At 41.7% G+C, this 23,411-nt stretch overlaps 2 protein-coding genes across 6 annotated transcripts in view; one reads left to right on the forward strand and one right to left on the reverse strand.

The window, feature by feature from the left end:
• Window positions 1-279: 279 nt before the first annotated feature.
• Window positions 280-17,154, reverse strand: C2H5orf22 (chromosome 2 C5orf22 homolog). Of its 2 annotated transcripts, XM_051609301.1 has the most exons (9): window positions 16,994-17,154; window positions 15,061-15,206; window positions 13,903-14,052; window positions 11,318-11,777; window positions 8,291-8,353; window positions 5,749-5,870; window positions 4,838-4,904; window positions 2,835-2,974; window positions 280-1,571 (listed from the first exon to the last, which is right to left on the reverse strand). In XM_051609301.1, the coding sequence occupies exons 1-9, from the start codon at window positions 17,090-17,092 to the stop codon at window positions 1,439-1,441; spliced, it is 1,380 nt and encodes a 459-aa protein (XP_051465261.1). In that variant the 5' UTR covers window positions 17,093-17,154; the 3' UTR covers window positions 280-1,438. The 2 variants fall into 2 exon arrangements, with proteins under 2 accessions (XP_051465261.1, XP_051465262.1); XM_051609302.1 differs by lacking the exons at window positions 15,061-15,206; window positions 16,994-17,154 and adding an exon at window positions 14,469-14,567.
• Window positions 17,155-17,186: 32 nt separating this feature from the next.
• Window positions 17,187-23,411, forward strand: part of DROSHA (drosha ribonuclease III) — a 72,010-nt gene continuing 65,785 nt past the window's right edge. For 3 of the 4 annotated variants that reach the window (XM_051609297.1, XM_051609299.1, XM_051609300.1), the window contains exons 1-3: window positions 17,187-17,226; window positions 18,502-18,611; window positions 19,735-20,592. In XM_051609297.1, coding sequence (XP_051465257.1) covers window positions 19,742-20,592 — 851 coding nt within the window. In that variant the 5' untranslated portion in view covers window positions 17,187-17,226; window positions 18,502-18,611; window positions 19,735-19,741. The remainder of the gene's footprint in view (window positions 17,227-18,501; window positions 18,612-19,734; window positions 20,593-23,411) is intronic. The other variant, XM_051609298.1, reaches the window with a different exon arrangement.

The following is a 23,411-nucleotide window of genomic DNA, read 5'->3' on the forward strand; positions in this document are numbered from 1 at the left end:
TCACACCCTGTGCTCTTCTCTTTGTGAGGCTAAAATAATTCTCCCCAGCGCAGAAGTACCCTCGCAGCTTTGATCAAATGTGATTTGGTTTGTGGGGTTTTTTTCTAGAACAAAAGCTGCAAAGAGAAGCTCTTACTTAAGAAAACCCCACTTACACAAACAGTACGTGATCTGACTCCACTTACTTTCTGTAAGCAATCTGTGGCTGCTTATGAAGTATTAAGGATCTTGGATTCAAGGGTAGCCACATGTTTATGACAGAATACATGGAGAAATGGGTCCATGGTCATGGAATTTATTCTACTGTAAGAAATATTTCAAAATCATTCTATATTTACAATCCATAATGTAGACATTTGTATCATCAGCAGAAGTAGTACAAATCAGCAAAAGTGCACCAAGTTTCTGCGGAGCAAATACTAATGTTAACAAATGAACGTGACCATTTCAGAAGAAACTGCAAGCAAAATTTATTTATTATAAAAGACAATATTCTAGGTGGTGTTTTCTCTTTCCCATTTCAGCTTCATTCCCAAATAAATCAATGTGTTTTTTTTCCTCTGGAAGTGGCAGTTTTCTCTAGAACCAGATTGCTCACTAAAATACATGGTTCTAAAACTGTTATTTTCCAAACAGCAATACTGAAATGACTGAAGACCTGGTACAGAAGGTTTTGCTGCTGACTTCAGTGCAGCTAAATCTTAGTTTCTGAAGAAACCCTCAATTCAACTCCCTACAGGATTCAACAGATAAAAGCATGCACATAAATGCATACATTTTTTCTCAAAAATATGTAAAAATTAAAATACCAAATCAATGTCTGTATATTAGGATATTATCTGAGTCACCAATGAAATACTCTAAAGTGAAATAAGACAATATTAATGCAACAGATTATAAATATAAATTGTATTCTGTGGATGGGGCAGAAGACATAAGCTGCTCTACAGAAATGATAGGGGGATGCCTGGTCATTTTGAGCAGAGAAAGATCACTATGTAAACCTAATGTCTTAATGGCATTACTGAGATTATTTTTTTAAAGGTACAACGCAACTCAGGACCATGCTTGTTGCTCACCAAACTGCATCAAAAATTATGTACACAAAATAAATAAATTTAAGAAGTTACATGTATTATTTTTAACAGACACTTAAAAGAAATCAGGTGAAAAAAATACATTTTAGGGACAAAAAAATAGTTTCCTTACACCCATTTCAAGAACAGGACAGAAAAGATAGTAATAACAGAACTAATACGAACAAAGTCAAGCAGGTAATGCTTCGATGCAGCTGACTTGAAGAAATGTAACTCAAAAATAGCTCTTGGTTAGCTTGGGGTTCTAGTGCCACCTGCTGAAATAGAAGTATTTCTCCCCTTGCAACCATAGCTAATGTGCAATTTAAGTTAATCCACAGCATTAGATGGCAATGCATAGGTCACAAAGAAGATGAGGTGCTTGAGTAATCTAAGTGCACATCCAGAGTGCCATACACTGAACCTAGTAAATTGAGAACCTTCTCTTGAATGATGTCAACCTGCTCTGAAGGGCAGTAGTCATCCAAACTTGATCTGTTAAAAGAAATTGAAAAAAAGATGAGAGCATATACAGATACCATCACTACATTTTGCATTCTTGTAAAGCTCTGTGCTTAGGCTGAAGCTACTCTCAAACTTTGATGCCTGTATCTCTTCAAGGTGCAGTCCTGTGCTTCTCCTCACCACTTTCAACTGTAGAAGAAGTTGAATAGAAAGTCTGGAGCAGATTAGGAATGTGACCCTGACACAGAACATGTTGGTAGTGAAAGTTGAAGCAAATTATCTAATTAGAAGACTGGTGGAAAGTTAAGATTGAAAAATTCAGATGCTATTAGTAAAACAGGTAGAAAAACTTGAAAAGAATGACCAAACAATTTGGTCAAATTCTCCCAAATAATACCCTTACAGATCTAGAAGCATAACTTTTACCCCATACAAAGCTTTACCAGAGCTTTCTAAAATACAGATCTTTCAGCCTACTAGATGAAAACCACTTTCATCAGAAGTTTCACTGAAAACAGGAATCCCATCTGTAGTACAATAAAACCTAGATAAGGACTTAGAAAGGTGTCATTTCAGCCCATGCAGACTGACTAGCCACCTTTGCTCTAACTAGCACAAATAACAAAAGTAGTGGAGATGTATGAACCCCAGTGACAGAAGTCACTGTCAAGAAGTATGGGCCAGTCTCTTCAGTGGTGTGCTGTGATAGGACAAGGGGCAACATATGCAAACTAGAACACAAAAAGTTCCATCTCAACATGAGGAAAAACTTCTTTACTGTGAGGTTTACAGAGCACTGCAACAGGCTGCCCAGAGAAGTTGTGGAGTCTCCTTCTCTGGAGACTTTCAAGACCTGTCTGGATGCATCCTGCCTTAGGTGTTCCTGCTCTGGCAGGGGGGTTGGACTCAATGATCTCCAGAGGTCCCTTCCCACCCCTAATATCCTGTAATCCTGTGATCCTGTGACAGCTACCAATCTCAACAGACACAAGGCCTGATCACAGGCTTTATATGGCCTGTGCTGAAGATAATTAAATCCTCATGTTTTGAAAGCTGTGCTGGATACTCTAAAGCACAGTAAAACAGGCCATTAGTGCAGAACCTTTCCTTAGCTATGTAGACACCAGCACTGCTTTACGATCAACATTTTTAAATGTCAGTTTTTGTTACACTGTAAAACTTCCACTTTAAGACAGATTTTAAAACGTGCCACCCACTGCTATATTGATAGAATCATTTAGCTTTATTTGCACAGCCTGAATGTTTTAATGTAAAATATCTACACAGTCTTACCGAGCAACTGTCACAAGTGTGGGCTTAGGAATATCTTTTAGTAGAACTTTAACAGATTGTATGAGGCCTTCGATCTCCTCTTCAGTGCTAACATGGTGAGGAAGCTCCACATAATCACAGGTCAGACCAGCCTGATGGACCTACATGTAAATTAAAGAAAGATTTTATTTCTGTTGATGAATTACTGACATAGCTTATCTGTGTAAAACAGTCTCTAAGATACCAGTCCCTCACCGAGACAGTAAGAGTTGTTTTTCTCCCCAACTTATTCTTTAAACAAAAATAATAACATTCTGGATGTTGTATGGCATGGATTGTATAATTCTTTCCAGTACACTGTACTTCTTCCTAGGAATTTAAGACTATGCTGCATGCCTTGAAGATGATAGTTCTGATTTTTTACAAATAGGTACTTTAAGTCCTATAAAGTATTTGAACAGACCCTGGTGAAATGAAACCTTCCTGCACAGAAAGCAGCCTGAGAGATCACAGTCCTAAAAGATCACATTAATATAGACCAGGATGCACAAAACTTCATCCAACCTGGCCTTGAACACCTCCAGGGATGGGGCATCAACAACCTCCCTGGACAACCCATTTCAGTTCCTCACCACCCTTTAGAGAAGAATTTCTTCCTAATATCTAACCTAAATCTCCCCTCTCAGTTTAAAACCATTACCCTTTGTCCTATCACTGCCCTCTCTCATGAAAAGTCCCTCCCCAGCTTTCCTGTAGGCCCCCTTCAGGTACTGGAAGGCCGCTATAAGGTCTCCCTGGAGCCTTCTCTTCTCTAGGCTGAACAGCCTCAACTCTCTCAGCTTGTCTTCATAGCAGAGGTGCTCCAGGCCTTTGATCATCTTCGTGGTCATTCTCTGGACCCTCTCCAACAGCTCCATGTCTTTCCTGTGCTGAGGGCTACACAGCTGTACACAATACTCCCAAGTGCAGCCTCACCAGAGCAGAGTAGAGGGACAGAATCACCTCCCTGGCCCTGCTGGCCACACTTCTTCTGTTGCAGCCCAGGACACAACTGGCTCTCTGGGCTCCAGCACACACTGGTGGCTCATGTCCAGCTTCTCATCTACTACCTCCCTCAAGTCCTTCTCCTCAGGGCTGCTTTCTGGCCCTTCTGCTCCCAGCCTGTATTTGTGCTGACCCAGGTGCAGGACCTTGCACTTGGTCTTGTTGAACTTCATGAGGTTGGCACTGGCCCACCTCTCCAGTCTGTCAAGGTCCCTCTGGATGGCATCCCTTCCCTCTGGGGTGTCAACCACTCCACACAGCTTGGTATCATCAGCAAACTTGCTGAGGATATGCTCAATCCCACTGTCCATGTTTCCAACAAAGATGTTGAACAGCACCAGTCCTAATACTGACTCCTGAGGAATATCACTTGTCACCTGCCTCCATTTGGACACTGAGCCATTGACCAAAACTCTCTGGGTGCTGCCATCCAGCCAATTTCTTATCCACCGAGTGCTCCATCTGTCAAATCCATGCCTTGTCAGTTTGGAGAGCAAGATGTCAGGTGGGACAGTGTCAAATGCCTCGCACAAATCCAGGTACATGACTTCAGTTGCTTTGCCACCATCCACCACCTCTGTAGCCTTGCTGTAGAAGGGCCACCATATTGGTCAGACATGATTTGCCCTTAGTGAAGCCAACTTTTAGCAACGGGCAGTGTGTACAAAGGGCAGGGACTTAACACGAGCTTATGACTCGCACTTACTGGGCACTCCTTGTTCACAGGGAAGAATTGCAATTCCCGATCCCCATCACGAATGGGGTTCAATGGGTTACCCATGCCTGCCGGCAGAGGGCAGGCACAAGCTGAGCCAGTCAGTGCAGCTGACATAAACAAGAAATAAAAAAAATTAAAACTACCAAATCTCACAAAATCCTGAACCGAGAAGCAAGTCTGAAATGAAGCACGATCTTCTCCCTCCCTAATGAAGATACGCTTTTGAAATCTGTCTACTTTCTGCTTTTACTTAGTCACCTACCATTTCGTAGTCTGGGCTTTCCATCCTGGTTTTCAAACTGTGAACTAGTTGAACAAGTGACTTCATTCTGGAGTTAAAACAAAACCAAAGCTTGTTACTTAAACAGCTGGAAACACATACATTAACTTAAGTGGTTAAAACATAAAGAGACTGAAAAAAGTAGAAAGCAGAAGTTAAATGGCCTAGGATTTGAAAATGAAATTTGCCCCATGTCACCTTGCAGCTGGGAAAAATGGAAATTACTGGTACTACTGCACTACAGGTCCTTCTAGAAAGCCCCTATATTCATACGTGCCTTGGCAAGACCTCTTTGCACGTCTTTTAGGGGAGACCTGGAGAGAAGCTGTTGTAGCTTGAAGTCATATGAACTTGACAGAAAATGCTTGTAGTTAGTGGATACACAGTTCTGGCAGTAACTGCTGCTTTGGATGGGGAAAATGTGTTATTTTCCTACCAAGGGAAAGCCTGGCCTTTTCTGTTCCTTTTCAGCTGAAAACATCTGGTTTAAAAGCATAATGGATGCTGCCGAGATATTATGTGGACATTGTTGCTCAGGTATAGCCTTTCATTCACTTAAAGAGGTCCTTCTCCATATCCTCCATCGTTTGTTACTTTTTTTGCGAGCTCTGCTTCAAATTTATCACTACATTTTTAGTCACCAAATGTGCTTCCCTCCACAGACAACAAAATTTGCATAAAGCTGTACAAGGCTGATCTCGGAAGGGTTACTGTGGCACTGAAAAAAACAGACTGCCTTTTCTTTGGTTTGTCTGATTCACTATCCACTAAAACTACAGGAAAAATGGTAGCCTTGCATAGATCCTATCCATCCTCTCTTCTGTTACCAAAGGGCTGGGCTAAACAGTTCCCAAACTACTATTTGCAGTTGAAGCCATTTAGAAATCTCCTACCCAGGATATGAAGCCCACTTCTGTAGGGTCTCTTCATCATCATTATCACACAAATCTGCAAATGCTGCTTCCAGATCTTCTAGCTGATGAACACGGTTTTCAACACAATCCAGCAAGCTCTCCTTTAATTAAGCACATATAGATAAGTTAGGGGAAAAAAGAGGTAGAAGGTAATGGCTTACCCTATGATTTGCTTTCTGAAATTATTGATGTACTGGAAATATGGAATCAGAAACAACTGATTTGTTATACCGAAGATCTTTTCAAGAGGGTGGGAATGAATGCCTGTGCCAGCTATTGTACTTTCAGAATAAATCAGCTCTTTTTGCTCTGTCTTTCCCACCACAAATTAAAAAAAAGTCACATCTACATTCTGACAGAATATAAGGGACAGAGCATACAGGACAGAGCTAAGAAACTATTGTGTGACTAACTGTTGGATTTGTTTCTATTGCACTGAAATGCTCAGGTGAGTACAAGCTTTATATTTTTATAATGAAAGGAGAATTTAATTTTTTAAGTTAAAAAAAAATAAATCAAATGCATTTTCAGAAAAACAAAACAAAATTGACTATTTGATGCTCTGAGGTTGTTTCAATTCTGTGTGCATCAAAAAATATGGAATTAATTTAAAATGTCACTTATTGCTCTGAGTCTGAAAAGGTTTATGCCCCTTCTTAAAAAGTTCAGAACACAATAGGAGGCAGTCTTCTTGGAGTGAGGCTACATATACAAATACACTTGTACATGTAAATATTTGCAGAAGGAGATCCTACATAACACATCAAATGAGAAGCAATGCATGGCATATTTGGTATTAAAATGCAGTGGTGTGTGAAGGAAAATTATTTTAAAGCATATTGGAACAGATGAGTAACAATTAAGGACATAAAAAATCCCTCTTATGATTCTGCTGGCTGTATCATATAATGGATGCTGCTTCTTTTGGCCCATGATGTCAACTTCGGGCTAATACTTAAGAGCTGTGGCTATCGACCAATCTTTACTGTGAGGGTGGTGAGACACTGCAAGAGCTTTCCCAGAGAAGCTGTGGATGCGCCCTCCCTGGAGGTGTTCAAGGCCAGGCTGGATGCGGCTCTGAGCAACCTGGTCTAGTGGGAGGTGTCCCTGCCCATGCAGAGGAGTGGGAACTAGATGATCTTTAAGGTTCCTTCCAACCCAAACCAGTCTATGATTCTATGAATCACAGCTTTATGATCCTATCCTGGGGTACGAGTAAGATGCTTTTCTAACCAGCACCAGTAACTAACCTTAAAGACATGTTCAGTCTCCCTCTCTACTATTTAGAAACCAAAACCCAACAAAAAAGCCCTCAACACCACACTATTATCTTGCAGTATGATAGCAATGTACATCTAACTGTACTCTGAAACTATGAAAACAGCTTTTCAGAATCTAGACATCTAGAATATTTTCTGAAACTTCAAAAACCACAAAGTTCACTAGCTTTCTACTTTCAAATCCTTTGACTGTCTCACTATAAAACCATCCATGAAACTAGCCTTTCCTTGCTCAGCTCTATAGCTGTCCAGTACTCACTGTGAGCTAATCATTTCAGTTGCCTCCTACAAATTTTTGGCTTTTGTATATAATTTATGTCCTGAAATCACACTGAGAACTTAAAAAACTAGCATTTACCCTCTTTATATTTAACTACTTTTCAATAAGTATCTGTTTTTATTGCTGACTAAGAAACATGAAAATGAATTTTACGATCTTCCACATATCTCAGTTTCTTCATACAGATGTAAAGGATTCATTAATCTCTGATAATGATGTGTTGAATCTTTCTGTAATAGGGTTCACGTGAGATTATGAAAGCAAAGACAAGACCTTGTTTAGAAATTACTTGGTGTAATGACCACTAATTTGGCTTTCTATGGTTTCAGCTTAGGGCTGGATAGGTATTTTGGCAGCTACAGCAGGCTTACATTTCCATGATTCACAAGCATGTAACACATAAAATGAGAAGTACATTACAGTAGTATAATACCATTTTCTCCATACCTAAATAAAGAGGTAAAATACCATCTAAGCATTCCACACAGCACTGACAATGAAGGAATAACAACTAGGGCAAGGAAGGGGACAGACTGGAGGGAAAAAAAAAAAGAACAGAATGAAAAAACACACAAAAAACCCCACAAAAAAAACCACCAAAAAAACCCACCAAAAAACCCCACCAGAACCAAAAAGATCCAAATCAAAGCCCTACTGAGCCACAAAATTAACATGATGGCAGATGACTTACTGTGTTTCCATTTCTTGACAATTAACACTTGTTTACAGAATTAACTTTCACACTCATGCAAAATATTTATGCAATTCACATGTTTAACCAAAACATTAAATAGGAAAGAAATCCTAAGATCCTGCTGATTAGCATTCAGCATGCTGCATAGCTTAATTGGAGACCACTTCATTAAGCAGCTGTCACAGGTTCCTTCCTTCTCATAACTCATTTTTATTGGGTAAATCAAAAGAATCATTCCCTCATACATCCCCCAAGGAAGTAACATACCTCTGTTGCATTTCTATGAGGCTTCTTGAAATGGTACAACTCTTGCAAAAGCTCATACTCTGTCTTTGAAAAAGAAAAAAAAAAAGAGGTAAAAAATTAGACTCTTTAAATAAGAAACAAAATCCTCAAAGTATTCTTTCTTCTTAAAAAACCCCACATTTGATCACCAACATCATTCCTCTACTCTAGTACTGCAATCAACTCTATAAATGCAGCTGAGGAAGAGTCTGAGACTTTAGAAAGCAATTCTTCATGGCCTCAGCCAAATATTTTGCAACTGCTTAACTTTTAACCTGGCTTCAAGAACACAGCTTTAAAAACTAAGTATTTACAGTCCATTAGTTAAAGTCTCTAAATTAAACATACATGTTGCTGAACTAACAACTAGATGTTGAGTAAAAGTGAGATGGCAAATTTAAACAGACAAAACCAACAGGAAGTCTGATTGTAAAGGAGAACAGGACAGGCAAAGGCTTCAGGCTAGTTGGTCAATAAGTTCACAAGTAAACTATTACAAGACCTTGTCAGCCCTACTCATTGATAATATTCAGGTTTAATCAATCAAAGATAAACAGGTCTCATTAATTACTTAACGGCATTAAAGACGTGAACACTCATTAATTTTTCAAAGCCGAGGGAAAAAATAAGGGCAGGCTATTAAATTGTTATAGAAATACAAAGCATCTTTAGGGCAATGTTCCGGGTTTTAAGACTTTTTTGGTGGAAAGACAATACTCTCCTGGATTGGTAAACTATATTTGCTTTTTAGCTTATCCTTGGATTCTTACATTTCAAGTGTCAACTTGGGAAAAAATTTCTGATTGTAATCTACAATAAAGGGAACATGTTAATAAATATTAACTACAAATAAAATTGTTTTATCAAAAAAGTTAGACTGGATGCCCTGTCCAAGTCCACTTCAGAAAGCGGTTCCTAGAACTAAGAATCTATTGCAGCACAAAACTATATATGGAAACTATAGTCCTGTCAGTCTGACCTCGGTACAAGGGAAGGTCATGGAGCAGACCATCTTGAGTGCTATTGGAAGACATATAGAGGATAACCAGGGGATCAGGAGCAGTCAGCATGGGTTTATGAAAGGCAGGTCCTGCCTGATGAACCTGATCTCCTTTTATAACCTGATGACCTGACTATTGGATGAGGGAAAGGCTATGGATATTGTCTGTCTGGACCTCCAAAAAGCATTTGACACGGTTCCCCATAGAACTCTCATAAAAAACTGGCTGCTCATGGCCTGGATGAGCATATGATCTGCTGGATCAAGCACTGGTGGTGGTCAATGGAGTCAAATCCAGCTGGAGGCCAGTCACAAGTGGTGTTCCTCAGGGCTCAGTGTTGGGACTGTTAGTATTTAACATCTTTATTGATGATCTTGATTAGGACATAGAGTTTATTATCAGTAAGTTTGCAGGTGACACCAAGTTAGGTGGGAGTGTTGATCTGCATGAGGATAGGGAAGCTCTACAGAGAGACTTGGATAGATTAGATCATTGGGCTAATGTTAATGGTGTGGGCTTCAACAAGGCTAAGGGCCAGATCCTGCACTTGGACCACAACCCTAGGCAACGCTCCAGGCTTGGGGAAGTGTGGCTGGAAAGTGTCTGGCAGAAAAGGACCTGGGGGTTTTAATTGACAGATGGCTGAATATGAGCCAGCAGTGTGCCCAGGTGGCCAAGAAAGCCAATGGCATCCTGGCTTGTATTAGAAATCGTGTGACCAGCAGAAGTAGAGAGGTGATTGTCCCCCTGTACTCAGCACTGGTGAGGCCACACCTGGGGTATCGTGTCCAGTTTTGGGCACCCCAATTCAAGAGAGATACCAAGGTGCTGGAGCGAGTACAGAGGAGGGCAACGAAGCTGGTGAAGGGCCTAGAGAATAAATCTTATGAAGAACATTTGAAGGAGCTGGGAATGTTTAGTCTGAGGAAGAAGAGGCTGAGGGGAGACCTCATCAGTCTCTACAACTACCTAAAAGGTCATTGTAGAGAGGTCAGTGCCGGTTTCTTTTCACAGGTAATTAGTGACAGAACAAGAGGGAATGGCTTCAAGCTGCAATAGGGTAGGTTTAGACTGGACATTAGGAAAAACTTTTTCACAGGAAGAGCGGTTAGACACTGGAATAGGCTGCCCATGGAGGTGGTTGAGTCACCATCCCTGGATGTGTTTAAGGGTTGTTTGGATGTGGTGTTGGTGGAGATGGTTTAGGGGAGAACTTTGTAGAGTAGGGATGATGGTTGGACACGGTGATCCCAAGGGTTTTTTCCAACCTGAATAGTTCTGTGAAAATCAATAAAAAGCGCAAGAAACAAAGCAAACCTGCCTCCCCCAATCACCCCTCAAAAATCCAAGCAAACAAACCCCCACAAAAAATTGAGTTAGTTCCTAAACATCCTGTTAATGTCAAGAAAGGCTCCTAATGGCTTTGTACCTTTGAGGATCTACATATTTATGACTCTATACAGGTGAGCTACCTTTGCTGTGCAGCCAAGTTACACATGGAACACAAGGCAGAGTCTTAGGCATAAAGGCATCAGAGACAACAGCTTCATGCTGATCCTTTTACTCAGCACTCCAGACAAAGGAAATTAGTGCCAACCATCTCTCATTAAGACAAGTTACCACTCTTTGGATAATCAATGAAAGGTTGACTCTCTTGATCCCATAAAATATGATACACCTTGCTGTGGATATTTGGAACATGATCTTTGGTAAACCAAGCATAGCTTTTAGGTACCAAGCAACAAGCAGCAGCACACCATATACGTCTGAGCTTGAACATGCACTCAATACTGACTTCAAATGTAAGGATCCACCTCTACTAGGTTGCTCATGATTCTTTGGAGAGTACAGTCCTTCAAATGTCTCTCCTTCAAATGTTATCATGAATCATTAATCATGATCCATTCATCTGCTAATTTAGCTTAGAGAAAAGCTTCTCCATAGACATGAGTGCTAGAACTGATACTCTTCTGTGAATGCTAATAGGCCTCTCCACTGTCATGCTTACCTGAGAGTACATTTCTTTGAATGGATTTTTAACTGAAAAAAAATCTAAGTCAATGTCTAAAACATATGCATCCCCTTTCTGCAGTACTTGGCAGACATCTTTAACAACTCCCCTTATCTGGCATTCACTGTTTCTGAGGGAGCTTGAAGCTGGGCACTCTGACAATGTTTCTGCCTTGTTTGGTGCACTTGTGTTTTGTACTTCCTTCTTCACTCTTAATGTGCTCTGAACAGGGTCACCAGGAGCTACTGATGCAGAGGCAGAAGCGGTGCTTGCTGTGTCATCTGTATTTAGCTTCAGTCTCTTGGCAGATGCTACTTCACCATTTTCTTCCCAGCTGTTTGATGCTTCAGTAGGACTGATGAGAATGACGTGTAAATTTAAAGGCTTCTGGTTTTCTAGCTGATCAGCAGGGACATAAAGACCATCACTTAAAAAGTAATGATCTGTACCTGTAACCCTACAATTGACAACAATTCACAGTTAATACACATCTTAGAGAAGAACTCGGAAGAAGCATGTGCACTTCAGGGATCCTGAGAGGAATTAATAGATATATGATGGGTAACAAAAGCAATAAAACTAAGTATACAAAATTATTTATTTTAACCCACAGGTTTTAAAACTGAAGTTTATTTCTATTTCTTTACTGCTGAATAAATATATTAAAATTCACTCTGTATTTTCTTTATAGCCTTACCAGGTTCTAATGCGTAAGAAAAATATTCTACATTATGTGCTACTAAGATTATTTTGCCACTGAAATGCATTTTAAAGACAACATCCAAAATTTAACAAGATATTGTCAATATTATAGCATATAAGACTGCAAAGGTATGGGTATTTTGTCTTGAACTGCCTAATTTTTAAGAAAAATTCAGTTAGTTGTGTTTGAGAAGTGCCTTGAAAACCATGAATACTGACTTAGTAAAACTAAAATACTGTGAATGAATAGGTAAAATTTATTTTTTTTCACCACCAATATAGATTCCCTGTTCTAAGTGGGGGAGAGCTGGTAACTCAAGGATAAATAGATATATATCAATGGAATTCACTTTAAAAAAAAAAAATACAAAAATACAACCAAACAAACAAAACCCAAGAATGTTAAAAACTGCTTCCAATTAAAATTTAAGGAGCATAATTTTCAAGCCATATTTCAGTATAATAAGTTTTAAGCATCATAAATTTAGATTAAAAAATATTTCTTTCAGAAATTCTGCAGGCTTCAACATGAGCTTCTGCTACTGCTTTTCCTTACTGGGACAATAAGGTCACTAAGGTCTCTATTGCCTATCCAGCCACCTGTTGTCAACAAAACTTTCAGTAAGTTCTTATTTTTTGAGTACTCTCTCCCTTTCTTGATTCATGATTTCTGTAAGCCTACAACTTGAAGAAAAGATACCTGACCATCTTCAAAAGGCAGTTTGAAATGCTGTTTTCCAGGTTGCTAAGGTGACCAGAGGCTCTGTGGGAGGGCTATTCACCCATCATGAAGTATTTCTATATGCATGCTGATTCTCAGGGTTAAACAGAACTGAAAGTAATAGCTTTCCTCTTACTGTTAAGGTTTATTTTAGGTCTCAGATTCAGAATTGTAGAGCTTCTGTGTTTTATTTTAGGTGGTTTAAAAAAGCATTTCTCTGCTGTCTTCCATTGAATTTGCTTCAAAATATTTATTTTGATATGCTGGCAAGAGATACGATTTTTAAACATCCATTCAAGCTGTACAAAATCCCAATGCAGTGAATATGGTGAAAACAAAATTGTCATTGACTGCATCCAGCAAAATTATGTGGGACTTTCACCAGAACTCAAATAACTGAATGATTAAGATCGGAAGGGACATCTGGAAGTCTTTCATCAATCATCTGATCAAAGCAGAACTAACTTAAAGCCTAGATGAGACTGCCCAAGGCCTCATTCAGCTGAGTTTTTACTTTGTCAAAGAATGGAGAATTCACTGCCTGTCTGTGCACCCACTTCAGTGCTTTACAACTAGATTAACTTGAAACACAGCAAAAGCCAAAGAAAAACAAAAAATCACACACAAGAAAAACAGAATCATCCAGGGAAGGGAAAGGAAGAGATTTCTCCTCTTATTCAGCACCAATACACCGCTCAGGTTTGGGCCTCTGAACAAGATGAGGTGACAACAGTCTCAAAAAGAGCCACTAAGGTGATTAAAGGGCCAGAGCACAGGATGGGGAAGCTGAGGGAACTGGCTTTGTTTAGTCCTTATAAGGGAGGACTGAAGAGGACCTTACTGCTGCCCTCTACCCAAATCCTCTCTTAAAAATTTCTGCTTTGTAAGATTTTTTTTTTTTACTTCAATTAAGGGAACTATTTTAACACTTGTATAGCTGGAAAGGAAATGTGAATAGCTTGAATTACCTATAAAAAAATATTCTGGCACAATTTTAACTGTAGCCATTCATACAGCCAGTCACACTAGGTCCTAAGAACTCACAAATCCAAATGAAATTTTCATCTTTATCCAAGAATACACAAAAAAATAAATCCCACTCATGAAAAGCTATAGAGATCTTCTTTATGTTATCAGCGTATGACAACAGACAATTTACCTGATTGTAGTTGTTGATATGTCTTTCCCAATCATAAAATGGTGTTTTCCTTCTGAGATCTGCTGAGCCCAGGGTGGGTGAAGCCATACTACTTGAGAAATATGGCCAGCATAAACAGCAGGCATAATCCAGTTCTCAATACTTAATTCACTGTAATGAATGGAGATAATACTGTTACTTTCTCCGTAAACATGGTCAAGAATACAACAAACATCTTCCACATCCCGAAAGCCCCCATGAAAATAACCTGAAATTAGTATTCTGTGTAAGGTTCACACCACCAAAGAAAAAACAAAACAAAACAAAAGTACAAGGAGCACAACACTGTTCTAAACAACTTCAAACTGACCTACTGACCTCCAGGGAGTAGTTTATTGTAAACTGCTCTAAGTAGCTTCTAGATATAATCTCAGTAATTAAAGTGAGTCAATCAGCACCTACAGAATCTCCTGATCATCAACACTCTCGTTTTTTATGTGTATGATACAGCCCACACAATTTCTTATTCATCCAACATATAAAACAAAATATTGACTACAGGTAGCATGATACAATTACTTACATACCAATTACATCATCTTGTCATTGCTGTAAATCACCGTAACACGGAAGCAATCAATAATTATTTTAAAACAGGAAAAACAAAGTATCACTCTGTGGCTTATTACCTAAGTTGGGGGAAAATATTGGTCATTATGATCTTAACAGAAAAATCTTGTTCAATTTCATACAGTCACTGTGTCAACACAGTAGATGTTATTTCTATCTCAAAGTCAATTTTTCAGCATTAAGAGAGAAAGGCTGTTTGAAAACCACCACTCTTCAGCCACCAAGCATCCACTCAGGGAGCTGTAGTGCTACTCAAAAGAACTAATTGGCCTAATAACATGATACACTGCTGAACTACTAAACAGTAAATTTGTAAGCCTTAAATGGCTTGATACGCAACTTAAAATATTTTACCACATTCAAAAAACACAAACATATTTATTTCCATTAAAAAATATCTTTGGCAAAATTGAAGACAGAAAATACAACTTGAGGCTGACTTACACCTCTTTTGTTCATACATCCTATGCAGACATACAAATATTCACTGTAAATCAAAGGCAGTAAGAAGTGGACTTGCAGTGTTCTGATACAGTGTCCAGGACTTACTTAAAAAGAGCTTCTTTGTCAAACACAGTATCTGCAGGCATATTCACAGGAATAAGAAGGTCTGGATGGGAATCAAGATGAACAAAGCTGATGTTACTGGCAGGAAGATGCTTAGAACCAATGGCTCGATAGATGAAAGGCAGCACCTAAACCAACACAAATAAAACCATTTCTATTATTAATTCACTGTGGGCTGGAAAATACAACAGCTTTAACAGAAAAAAAACACTAGTCCCACTCTTATTCCTTTGCAATTTGGATTAGAGGGAAGAGGAGACAGAAAACAATACAAAGGGGAAACAACTCCAGTGGCAAGACATCTCATGGACTGTAACCATTATGAGCCCAAGCACTCCACATAAGAAGCTGCTGAAGAACCACAGCTTTACTTTCTCTTTCTGTCTTTATAGGAAGTCTCATTTGCAGTAGTTCTCCTCACTAACCTTTTAACTCAATTGCTAGTTTTTTTCATTTACAACTAAACCCCAGAAATGCTGTTCCTCCTCTGCAGAGCATTGCCCCTGTGTTGCCTTGTCTATGCTAAAAAGCTTCCTCACCATGGGCGAGTGCTGTGGAGATAAAAACATTTCATTACATAGTTAACTTGACACAGAGTGAAAACTGACCCCACCATGATTTAAATTTTAGTTGATCTTTAAACCTTGAAAAAAAGGCTTAATTCCTAATCCTTAAATGACTTAAGTGATTGCAGTAGACACTACCTTTCTCAACTGCCCAACCTTATGTCCTGCTGAAAATCTTCACTCAGAGGTGTGAAAAACAGGAGTGAGGTAACTCATCAATTTATAGCATAGCAAACCACTGAAGTGCAATAATATAGAGCAGTATAAAAAGAAAACTGATGGCTGATTCATGATGCCACTTACATTGAACTGCAGTACATGGAGTCTGTCCCACAGTTACAGAACCGTAACTGCCAGAACAAATCCAGCAAGGACTGTGTATTACAGCCCTATCATACATTGAATGGGAAGACTGTAAAAGGACTGGACATCAAAATCTACACGATGTCTACATTACAACAGAATCTGAGCAACTTTTTTTTGGCATAAAGCTGATTAAGATGACAAATCGTGCTGCATACTGCATGGGCATCACTGTAAAACTTGACTGAGAGCTGAAATTTGGACTGTATTCCATCTGTCCAAGAATAAATTCCTCAGTTTACCTACTACATACACAGTAATAGTGGGAGGTGTCCTTGCCCATGCAGGTTGGAACTAGATAATCTTTCAGGTCCCTTCCAATCCAAACCATTCTATGATTCTATAATATGTATACTACTGTAACAGTAGATAAAACAGGGTTAAAAATAGCAAGTGTTCCCTGATCCATGACTTCTTAAGAAGGTAACATGACCTACCAGAACAACCTACAATCTTAACAATCAAAATTAAAAGTTTTATCTCAGGCAAGCATTACCACAAATTGTGAGACTAGGAGAGGATGGGGGAAGACACAAGAGACTAAGATCTCCAGCTCCACAAGTTCTCCTGCTTCAGATTAAGAACAAAATTTCCTTTACAACAGCTGTTATTATTAATCAATGAATGACCCACTTAAGGGACAAGTTGCCCTAGACGAACACCAGTGCCAGAAAAAAAGATTCTATAAAGTTTTGGTGAAGTTCGGTGAAGCAAGTGCAGGTCACCTGGGCAGTGAACTTCATTTATGTCTCAGCAGCGACGGAGCAGGCCGGCTCACGGTCTGCGCGCAGCTGCGGAGGCGAGGACTGTTCCTACGGAGGCGCCGGGAAGGCGCTGGCGACTGCCCGGGGGATCCACCAGCCACCTTCCTTCGCTTCTACCTACCAGAACGAGCCTTCACAGCGCGGAGAAAGAGACAAGCGCAGCTTCTCCCCCCGCACCGCCCCCGCGGAACTCCCCCTTCCCAAGCCCGGCCCCAGACTCACGTCCTGGTGGTCTTCCACCACCCACACCGGCAGCGCCGGGTAGGCCCGCAGGCCGCGGGACGCGTCCCCGCTGCCGGTGCCCGGGTCAGCCCCGCTCATGCCGCGGCGGCGACGGGCCGGGCACGGAGAGGTCCCGCAGCGGCGCCGCGTCCGCCCGCAGTGCCCGCCCACCCTTTTCCTCTTCCGGAGCCAGCGCGCTGCGAGCTGGGCCGGCCTGGGCCGTGAGGCCGCAGGTGGGTGCGGAGCCGCCGGGCTGTTTGAGGCGGACGGGAGGGGGCCTGGGGCCGGGGCGGGCAGCGGAGGCGGCCTCCTCGGTGCTGGTGCTGGTGCGGGCCGGGGCGGCGGGGTCGGGGCGGGCCCTGCCGGCAGCGCCTCCCGTCCGGCCTGCGGCTGCCGAGCCCTGCGAGCGGCGGGAAGGGTGCGCGGCAGGGCCCGCCCGGCCGGGGGTCCCTCTTCCCTGCGGGGCTGGTCTCTGCTCTGTGTTCTGCCGACCCTCCGGGGGCTGTTGGAGGCTGCTCCAGGCTGGCGGGAGGTGCGGCCGGGTCTGGGTGCCCTGTGTTTGTTGGGGCAGAAGAGGTTTCGTTCGGTGTTTTTGTTTCTGTGTGAAGGCTTTTGATAGCACCGTGAATTTCTGCTTCTAGGTCACTGGAAAAGGAGACTTTTGTTCTTTCCGGTGTTTTTGAACTTGCCTAAACTTATATAAAAATTGAACGTGACCTAGGTTTTCAGCAGAGGGACCTTTCAAGTAAATTGGGTGTTTAAACTAATGTCATATATTTTTTTTGTATTGTTTTTTGCAGCTGTGATTCTATACATTCTGAAGCAGTAAATTTGAGGTGGTAGAATCGCAGCAGTTTCCTGGTATTGGGGAAATCTTGGAGCTCTGAGAGAGAGCTGATAAACAAGACCTTTTGTTTGAATGCTACGACATGTTTAAAATAAACATGTCTTAAGGCAAGGCGCTGTGGTACAGTGGTCGTTGCTTTAATTTGCTTAAAGTAATAAAAGTTTAGCTCAGCCTGTTTAAATCAAACGTATATGTAAATGTCAGCCAAGTACAAAACAGTTTTGTTTTACAGGCCTGAGCTGTGTATGATTGTGACTTGAGAACTAAAGCAAAATCGATTCAGCATCTAATTAATTAGAATTAATAATGACAAAAGGTTTCACTGTTGCCAGATAAAATAATGGAAATGGACTCTCTCCCTGTGCTGTGTAGTTTCTTTTAGAGAGCCTTAATGAGTTTGGAGAGTACTGAACAGGCACAGGCTGACTGGGAAAGAGCAAGCCCCCCATCATGGGCATTGTCTCCCAGCAGTGCAGAATTCTCACTTGCTTTGGCCTTTGCTTGCTCTGGAGAGGGAGTCAGTGCTACTGCCAGCAATTCCAGTGGCTTCCGCTAAGCCCCAGGTGTGTTAAGGGGAGAGTTGGGGTCCTCTTGGTTCCTTCTTCTTGATGTCAGCATTTTCCCTTTTTATTTCTTTTCCTTTCTCCCTCCGGTTCACCAGAAGTTGTCAGCTATCTCTCAGCAAGCTTCATCTTTTGCAGCACTGGCACCAGAATGCAGCTGAAAGCAGAACTCTGAGCAGCCCAGGCTGGGCGCGTTGCATGGTAGCAGGTGGGAGAATATTCTGTGTGTGTTCTTCAGCATCAGTGAAGCCTCAGTAAAAGGGAGGCTTTGTTTTCTTTGTCTGGTGATCTTTCCAATTATATGTGTGTCTCTCTCTTCTTTCCCTCCTTCCCCCCTATGGAACACAAAATTTGACTTCTGCAACTGCTTAACTAAGTATTTTTCTTCTCTACCGTCATTCCAGCCAAGATACCATGAATGAATGAATTTTTTATTTTAAGTGTTTTTTCTTTTTTTCCAGTTTTTGAAACTTAACGTAGTAATTAAAGAATAAATGTTTAACTTTAGTGAAGCACAGTAGTTTTCATTTATAAACATTAATACAATGCATTAAGTACATACATAGTTTTGAGAAAGGCTTAAATTTACTCAAAGCAGTGGCAATCACTGGAAAGGTAGCAGGGCCAAGCAAGAAGCTGAGGGAATTTTTGAGAACCATTTATTTGAATGAAATTGGAGTAACAGCATAGTCTATATACTCATTTCACAACAGTATACTTGCCTAACGCAAAAAGCTTTGAAGTGTCTGTTGAGCTCCATCCTTTACTAAACTGAAGTCTCAGTTGTGAGTGTAAATGGCTACTGTCTCATTTAAAATTTGCGTCATTTCTTGTACCAGGTAGCTTGCAATGAGGTGTTAGTAAAGTCATTCTGCCTGAAGATTAGAATCATGTTATAGAAAGGACTCCTTGTTTGGGACTTCAGATGGCAATCACAGTTGTTAAAATGAATGGTTTCTTTGGTGTGGGGTATCTGAAGGCTTTATAGCAAAGTCTCTAGTGAGTACTAGTAGAGATGCTTGTATCCTTGGCCAGTTGTCATATCAGTCATGTGTTGAAGTTAACATTGCCTTAAGTCAGAGAGCATGGTCCACTTTGGCTTCTTGATTAAAGACAGTGGAGTGCTTTCGTGGATTAGGGACTTAAAGGAATCAAAGGGGCATAAGTGACCAGTACTAGATATCCAAGGAGCACAAAGCTCCTTGTGAAAGTCAGTGGACTTTGTTCACTGTTTCTGTTAAGGGAAACTGCAGAAACTGTAATTCCTGCAAATGCATTAAGGACTTCCTACAAAAATTGCGTGACACTGGACTTTTATTTTCCTCATTAAGGTGAGCCATGTCTTTCCATTCTGGGCGAGGATGTCCCCGTGGTCAGGGGGGACCGGGAGCAAGGACTTCAACACAAACTTACCGCCCTCAGAACCTACGGCAGCTTCACCCCCAACAGCCCTCTGTGCAATACCAGTATGACCAGCAAACTGCCCCTCCAACAACCTACTCAAACCCACCAGCCACCAGTTACATGCCTTCCAGACCAGACTTTGTGCCCTATCCTCCTCCAGTGCCCCCTTCCTCACAAAATCCCATCAGCCAGTGTCCCATGAGGCCGCCATTTCCAAACCACCAGATGAGGCAGAGCTTCCCAGTGCCTCCGTGCTTCCCTCCTGCTCCTCCGCCAGTGCCAAATCCTAGCAACACTCCTGTGCCAGGAACTCCTGCTGGGCAAAGCACCTTTCCTTACATGATGCCTCCTCCCACAGTACCCCATCCTCCCCCACCGCCAGTCATACCGCAGCAAGTCAACTACCAGCCTGTGTACTCCACAGGGTATTCACAGCAGTCGTTCCCACCACCAAACTTCAACAGCTACCAGCACAACTCTGGCTCCTTTCAGAGCAGCACTACCAACAGCAGCGGGGGCAGCAGCCATTTCCGGCACACGGGTCAGTATCAGGGAGAGAAGTCGCAAAGTGATCGACGGTCTCCAGAGAGGAGCAAGCACTATGACGAGCACCGACACCGCGAGCATGGCCACATCCATGGTGACAGGCATCGGTCCACTAACCATGGGGATCGTCGGGATCGAGGCCGGAGTCCGGATAGGAGGAGGCAGGAAAGCAGTCGGCACCGGGCAGATTATGACAGAGGAAGGATATCGCCTCATCATAGAAGTTACGAGCGTAACAGGTAACTTGAGGTATCTTCTGTCTGCAGAAGGAAAGTTGTCATCATGGTCCCATAGTATTTGTTTGCATCAATGTGCCTCCCTCACCCTGGTTTTTCCCTCTAGCTCTGGATGTAGCCAGTACTCAAGTCTGATGGAAAGAGCTATTGTTTTGACACTTTTCAGATACACTGCTTCTGCCTCACTTCTCTAAGCTGCCAGACTTGTTGCCTTTGGCCATGAAGATAGCAGCAAAGCAACTCTCGTTTGAAAACTGAGTGGATTGCTGAGTACTGCTCTACTCGAGTATTTACCATAGAAACTTATGCACATGTGGCATGAAAGTAGAGTTGTCACAACTTTGTGCAAAAGACTGTGTTCACAGTTCAGCCTTACACAGGTTTAAGTCCCAGCATTTTAAGTTTCAACATTTAGGTACCAGAGTTAGGGTTCTAGGTGTTACTTGAATTTGATCTTTCTTGGAGTAAGCTCTCTATTTGTAGAGCAGCAGCACTTGGGAGGATTTATAGTCTGATAGGTGCACATCTTTAATCCCTGCAGTGAGGTTTTTGGTGAAAAGCATGTTGTACAGTGTTCTTCAACTTGCTGTGTCCTCATCCTTGTGGGCAACCAGCAGAGATGTGTGCAGGCTTCACAGCTTCCCGGTGGATGCTTAGGCCTGCCTGTGTGATTCTGTTCAGGATGAAGACCTCAGCAAGCCAGCCTTCGATCTCAAGAGATAACTGAGATGAAAATTGACATAACACCAATTAAAAAAAATAGGCAAGTTGTAGGCTGTGTTGACATCTTGTGATTCAGATGGATGAGTGAGGACTGCTTATTTTGGGACATATGAAGTTTCTGTCCCTCTCTTCATAGACACAAACAGCATGCAAATCACAAGCAGACTTGATTCACTTTGCCATGTAGTGTTTCAGAGCAAACCATTATTAGTTAAATCTTTCAGATGTCTTCAATTTGCTCTCATGGGGGCTCTTTCTGTGTCTAATGATCTAGGTCAGAATATTCAAAGAAGGATTCTGGAAAGTTATGTATCTAAGTATTTAACCATGGCACCTGGATCACATGCTGAAATTTGAGAAGCTCTGAGCTTTCTCATGTCACATATGAAACATGAATCTACACATAGTGCTTGTGGAACTAAAGCTGCTTTGATTTAGAGGTGCAGAGATGTGCAGAGAGTTAATTGCAGAATCTTAAGGTAACTGTATTCCAAAAATACCCAAACAAAACCTCACATTCAGTGAGTGTACTTTGATTTCCAGAAGAGGGTTCTCCTAAAATTCAACCACTTCCCTTGGCAGTCCTTTCCAGTACTTGGTAACCCTTTATATGAAGGCTAATCTAAACCTGTCCTGGTGCGACTTGAGGCCATTTCCTCTTGTCACTTGGGAGAAGAGACTGCCACCCACCTTGCTACAAATTCTTTCTAGGTAGTTGTGAAGAGTGATAAGGTCTTCCCTGAGGCTTCTTTGCTCCAGACCAAACAATCCCAGTTCCCTTAGCTGTTCCTCATAAGACTTTTTCTCTAAATTTCTTCACCAACTTTGGACATGGTTGCTCTTCTCTGGACAGTCTTGAGCACCTCAGTGTCTTACAGTGATGACCTACAGTTGAACATGGTGTTTGAAGTGTGGTCTCACCAGTGTTGAGTACAGGGGGACAATCAATTCCTTAGTCCTGCTGGCTACACTATTTCTGATCCAAGTCAGGAAGCTGTTGACCCTGGCCACCTGGGTACACTGCTAGTTCATATTTAGTCTGCTGTTAGCCAAGACCCCCAGGTCCTTGTCCAGTGGGCATCTTTTCAGCCACTCTTCCCCAAGCCTTTAGTGAATTTAAATCTCTTTTGCCTCAAAAGTATGTTTGCATGGTCAAGTTCTTTATATATTTGTGCAAATTGAGTCTTCTAGATGAGATTCATAGTTTCAGCATGATGTACTTTTTCTGTATCTTAGCAGTTCTTTGTGTATGCTTGACGTAGCTGCCAGGAAGAGAGGGCTTGCCTGAAACACTTGAATTACCTCTGTGCTTACAAAGCTATTGCACATAGAATAGGTTTTCTTTCCCTTGACTTGTTAAGAAAGGTTCAAGTCGCAGTAATCTTACCCTATGCCATTTGTAACAGAAGAGGAAGAGTGGCAACAAGTCCTGTGGTGAATCTGTAGAAATTACCTCTGGTATGAATTAACCATCATTTTAAGGTAGATGGCTTTATGACAAAGGCAGAGGAGATAGGTGACTGTCTTTTACAAATTTATTGAATCACAGAATCACCGAATTGTTGAGGCTGAAAAAGATCTCTGAGATCATCAAGTCCAGCCTATCGCCTAACAGCACCTCATCAACTAGACCATTTCACTTCAGTGCCATATCTGGCCTTTCCTTAAACACCTTCAGGGACGGTGACTCCACCACTTCGCTGGGCAGTCCATTCTTATGTCTAATCAACCCTTCCGTGAGGAAGTGCTTCCAACCTAAACCTCCCATGGCGCAGCTTGAGGACATGCCGTCTCGTCCTGTCACTGGTTGCCTAGGAGAAGAGCCTGACCCCCACCTGAGTATAGCCTCGCTTCAGGTAGTTGTAAAGAGTGATAAGGTCCTCCCTTAGTCTCCTCTTCTCCAGGCTAAACAAATCCAGCTCCCTCAGCCTCTCCTCATAAGACTTTCCCTCTAGTCCCTTCACCAGCCTGATTGCTCTCCTCTGGACCTGCTCCAGCACCTCAGTGTCCTTGAAGTGAGGGGCCCAGAACTGTACACAGTACTTGAGGTGAGGCCTCACCAGTGCTGAGTATAGGGGGAGAATTATATCCCTACTCCT

This window comes from Apus apus, chromosome 2 (assembly GCF_020740795.1).
Source record: "Apus apus isolate bApuApu2 chromosome 2, bApuApu2.pri.cur, whole genome shotgun sequence".
Lineage (NCBI taxonomy): Eukaryota > Metazoa > Chordata > Aves > Apodiformes > Apodidae > Apus > Apus apus.

Coding starts and splice junctions, on each gene's coding strand:
- C2H5orf22 (XM_051609301.1), bottom strand. CDS start 17,092: ATGAGCGGGGCTGACCCGGGCACCGGCAGCGGGGACGCGTCCCGCGGC. Junction 8,354..11,317: donor TCAAAGAAATGTACTCTCAG/GTAAGCATGACA, acceptor TCTTTTTCAAAG/ACAGAGTATGAGCTTTTGCA. Junction 4,905..5,748: donor AAGTGGGCTTCATATCCTGG/GTAGGAGATTTC, acceptor TTTTAACTCCAG/AATGAAGTCACTTGTTCAAC.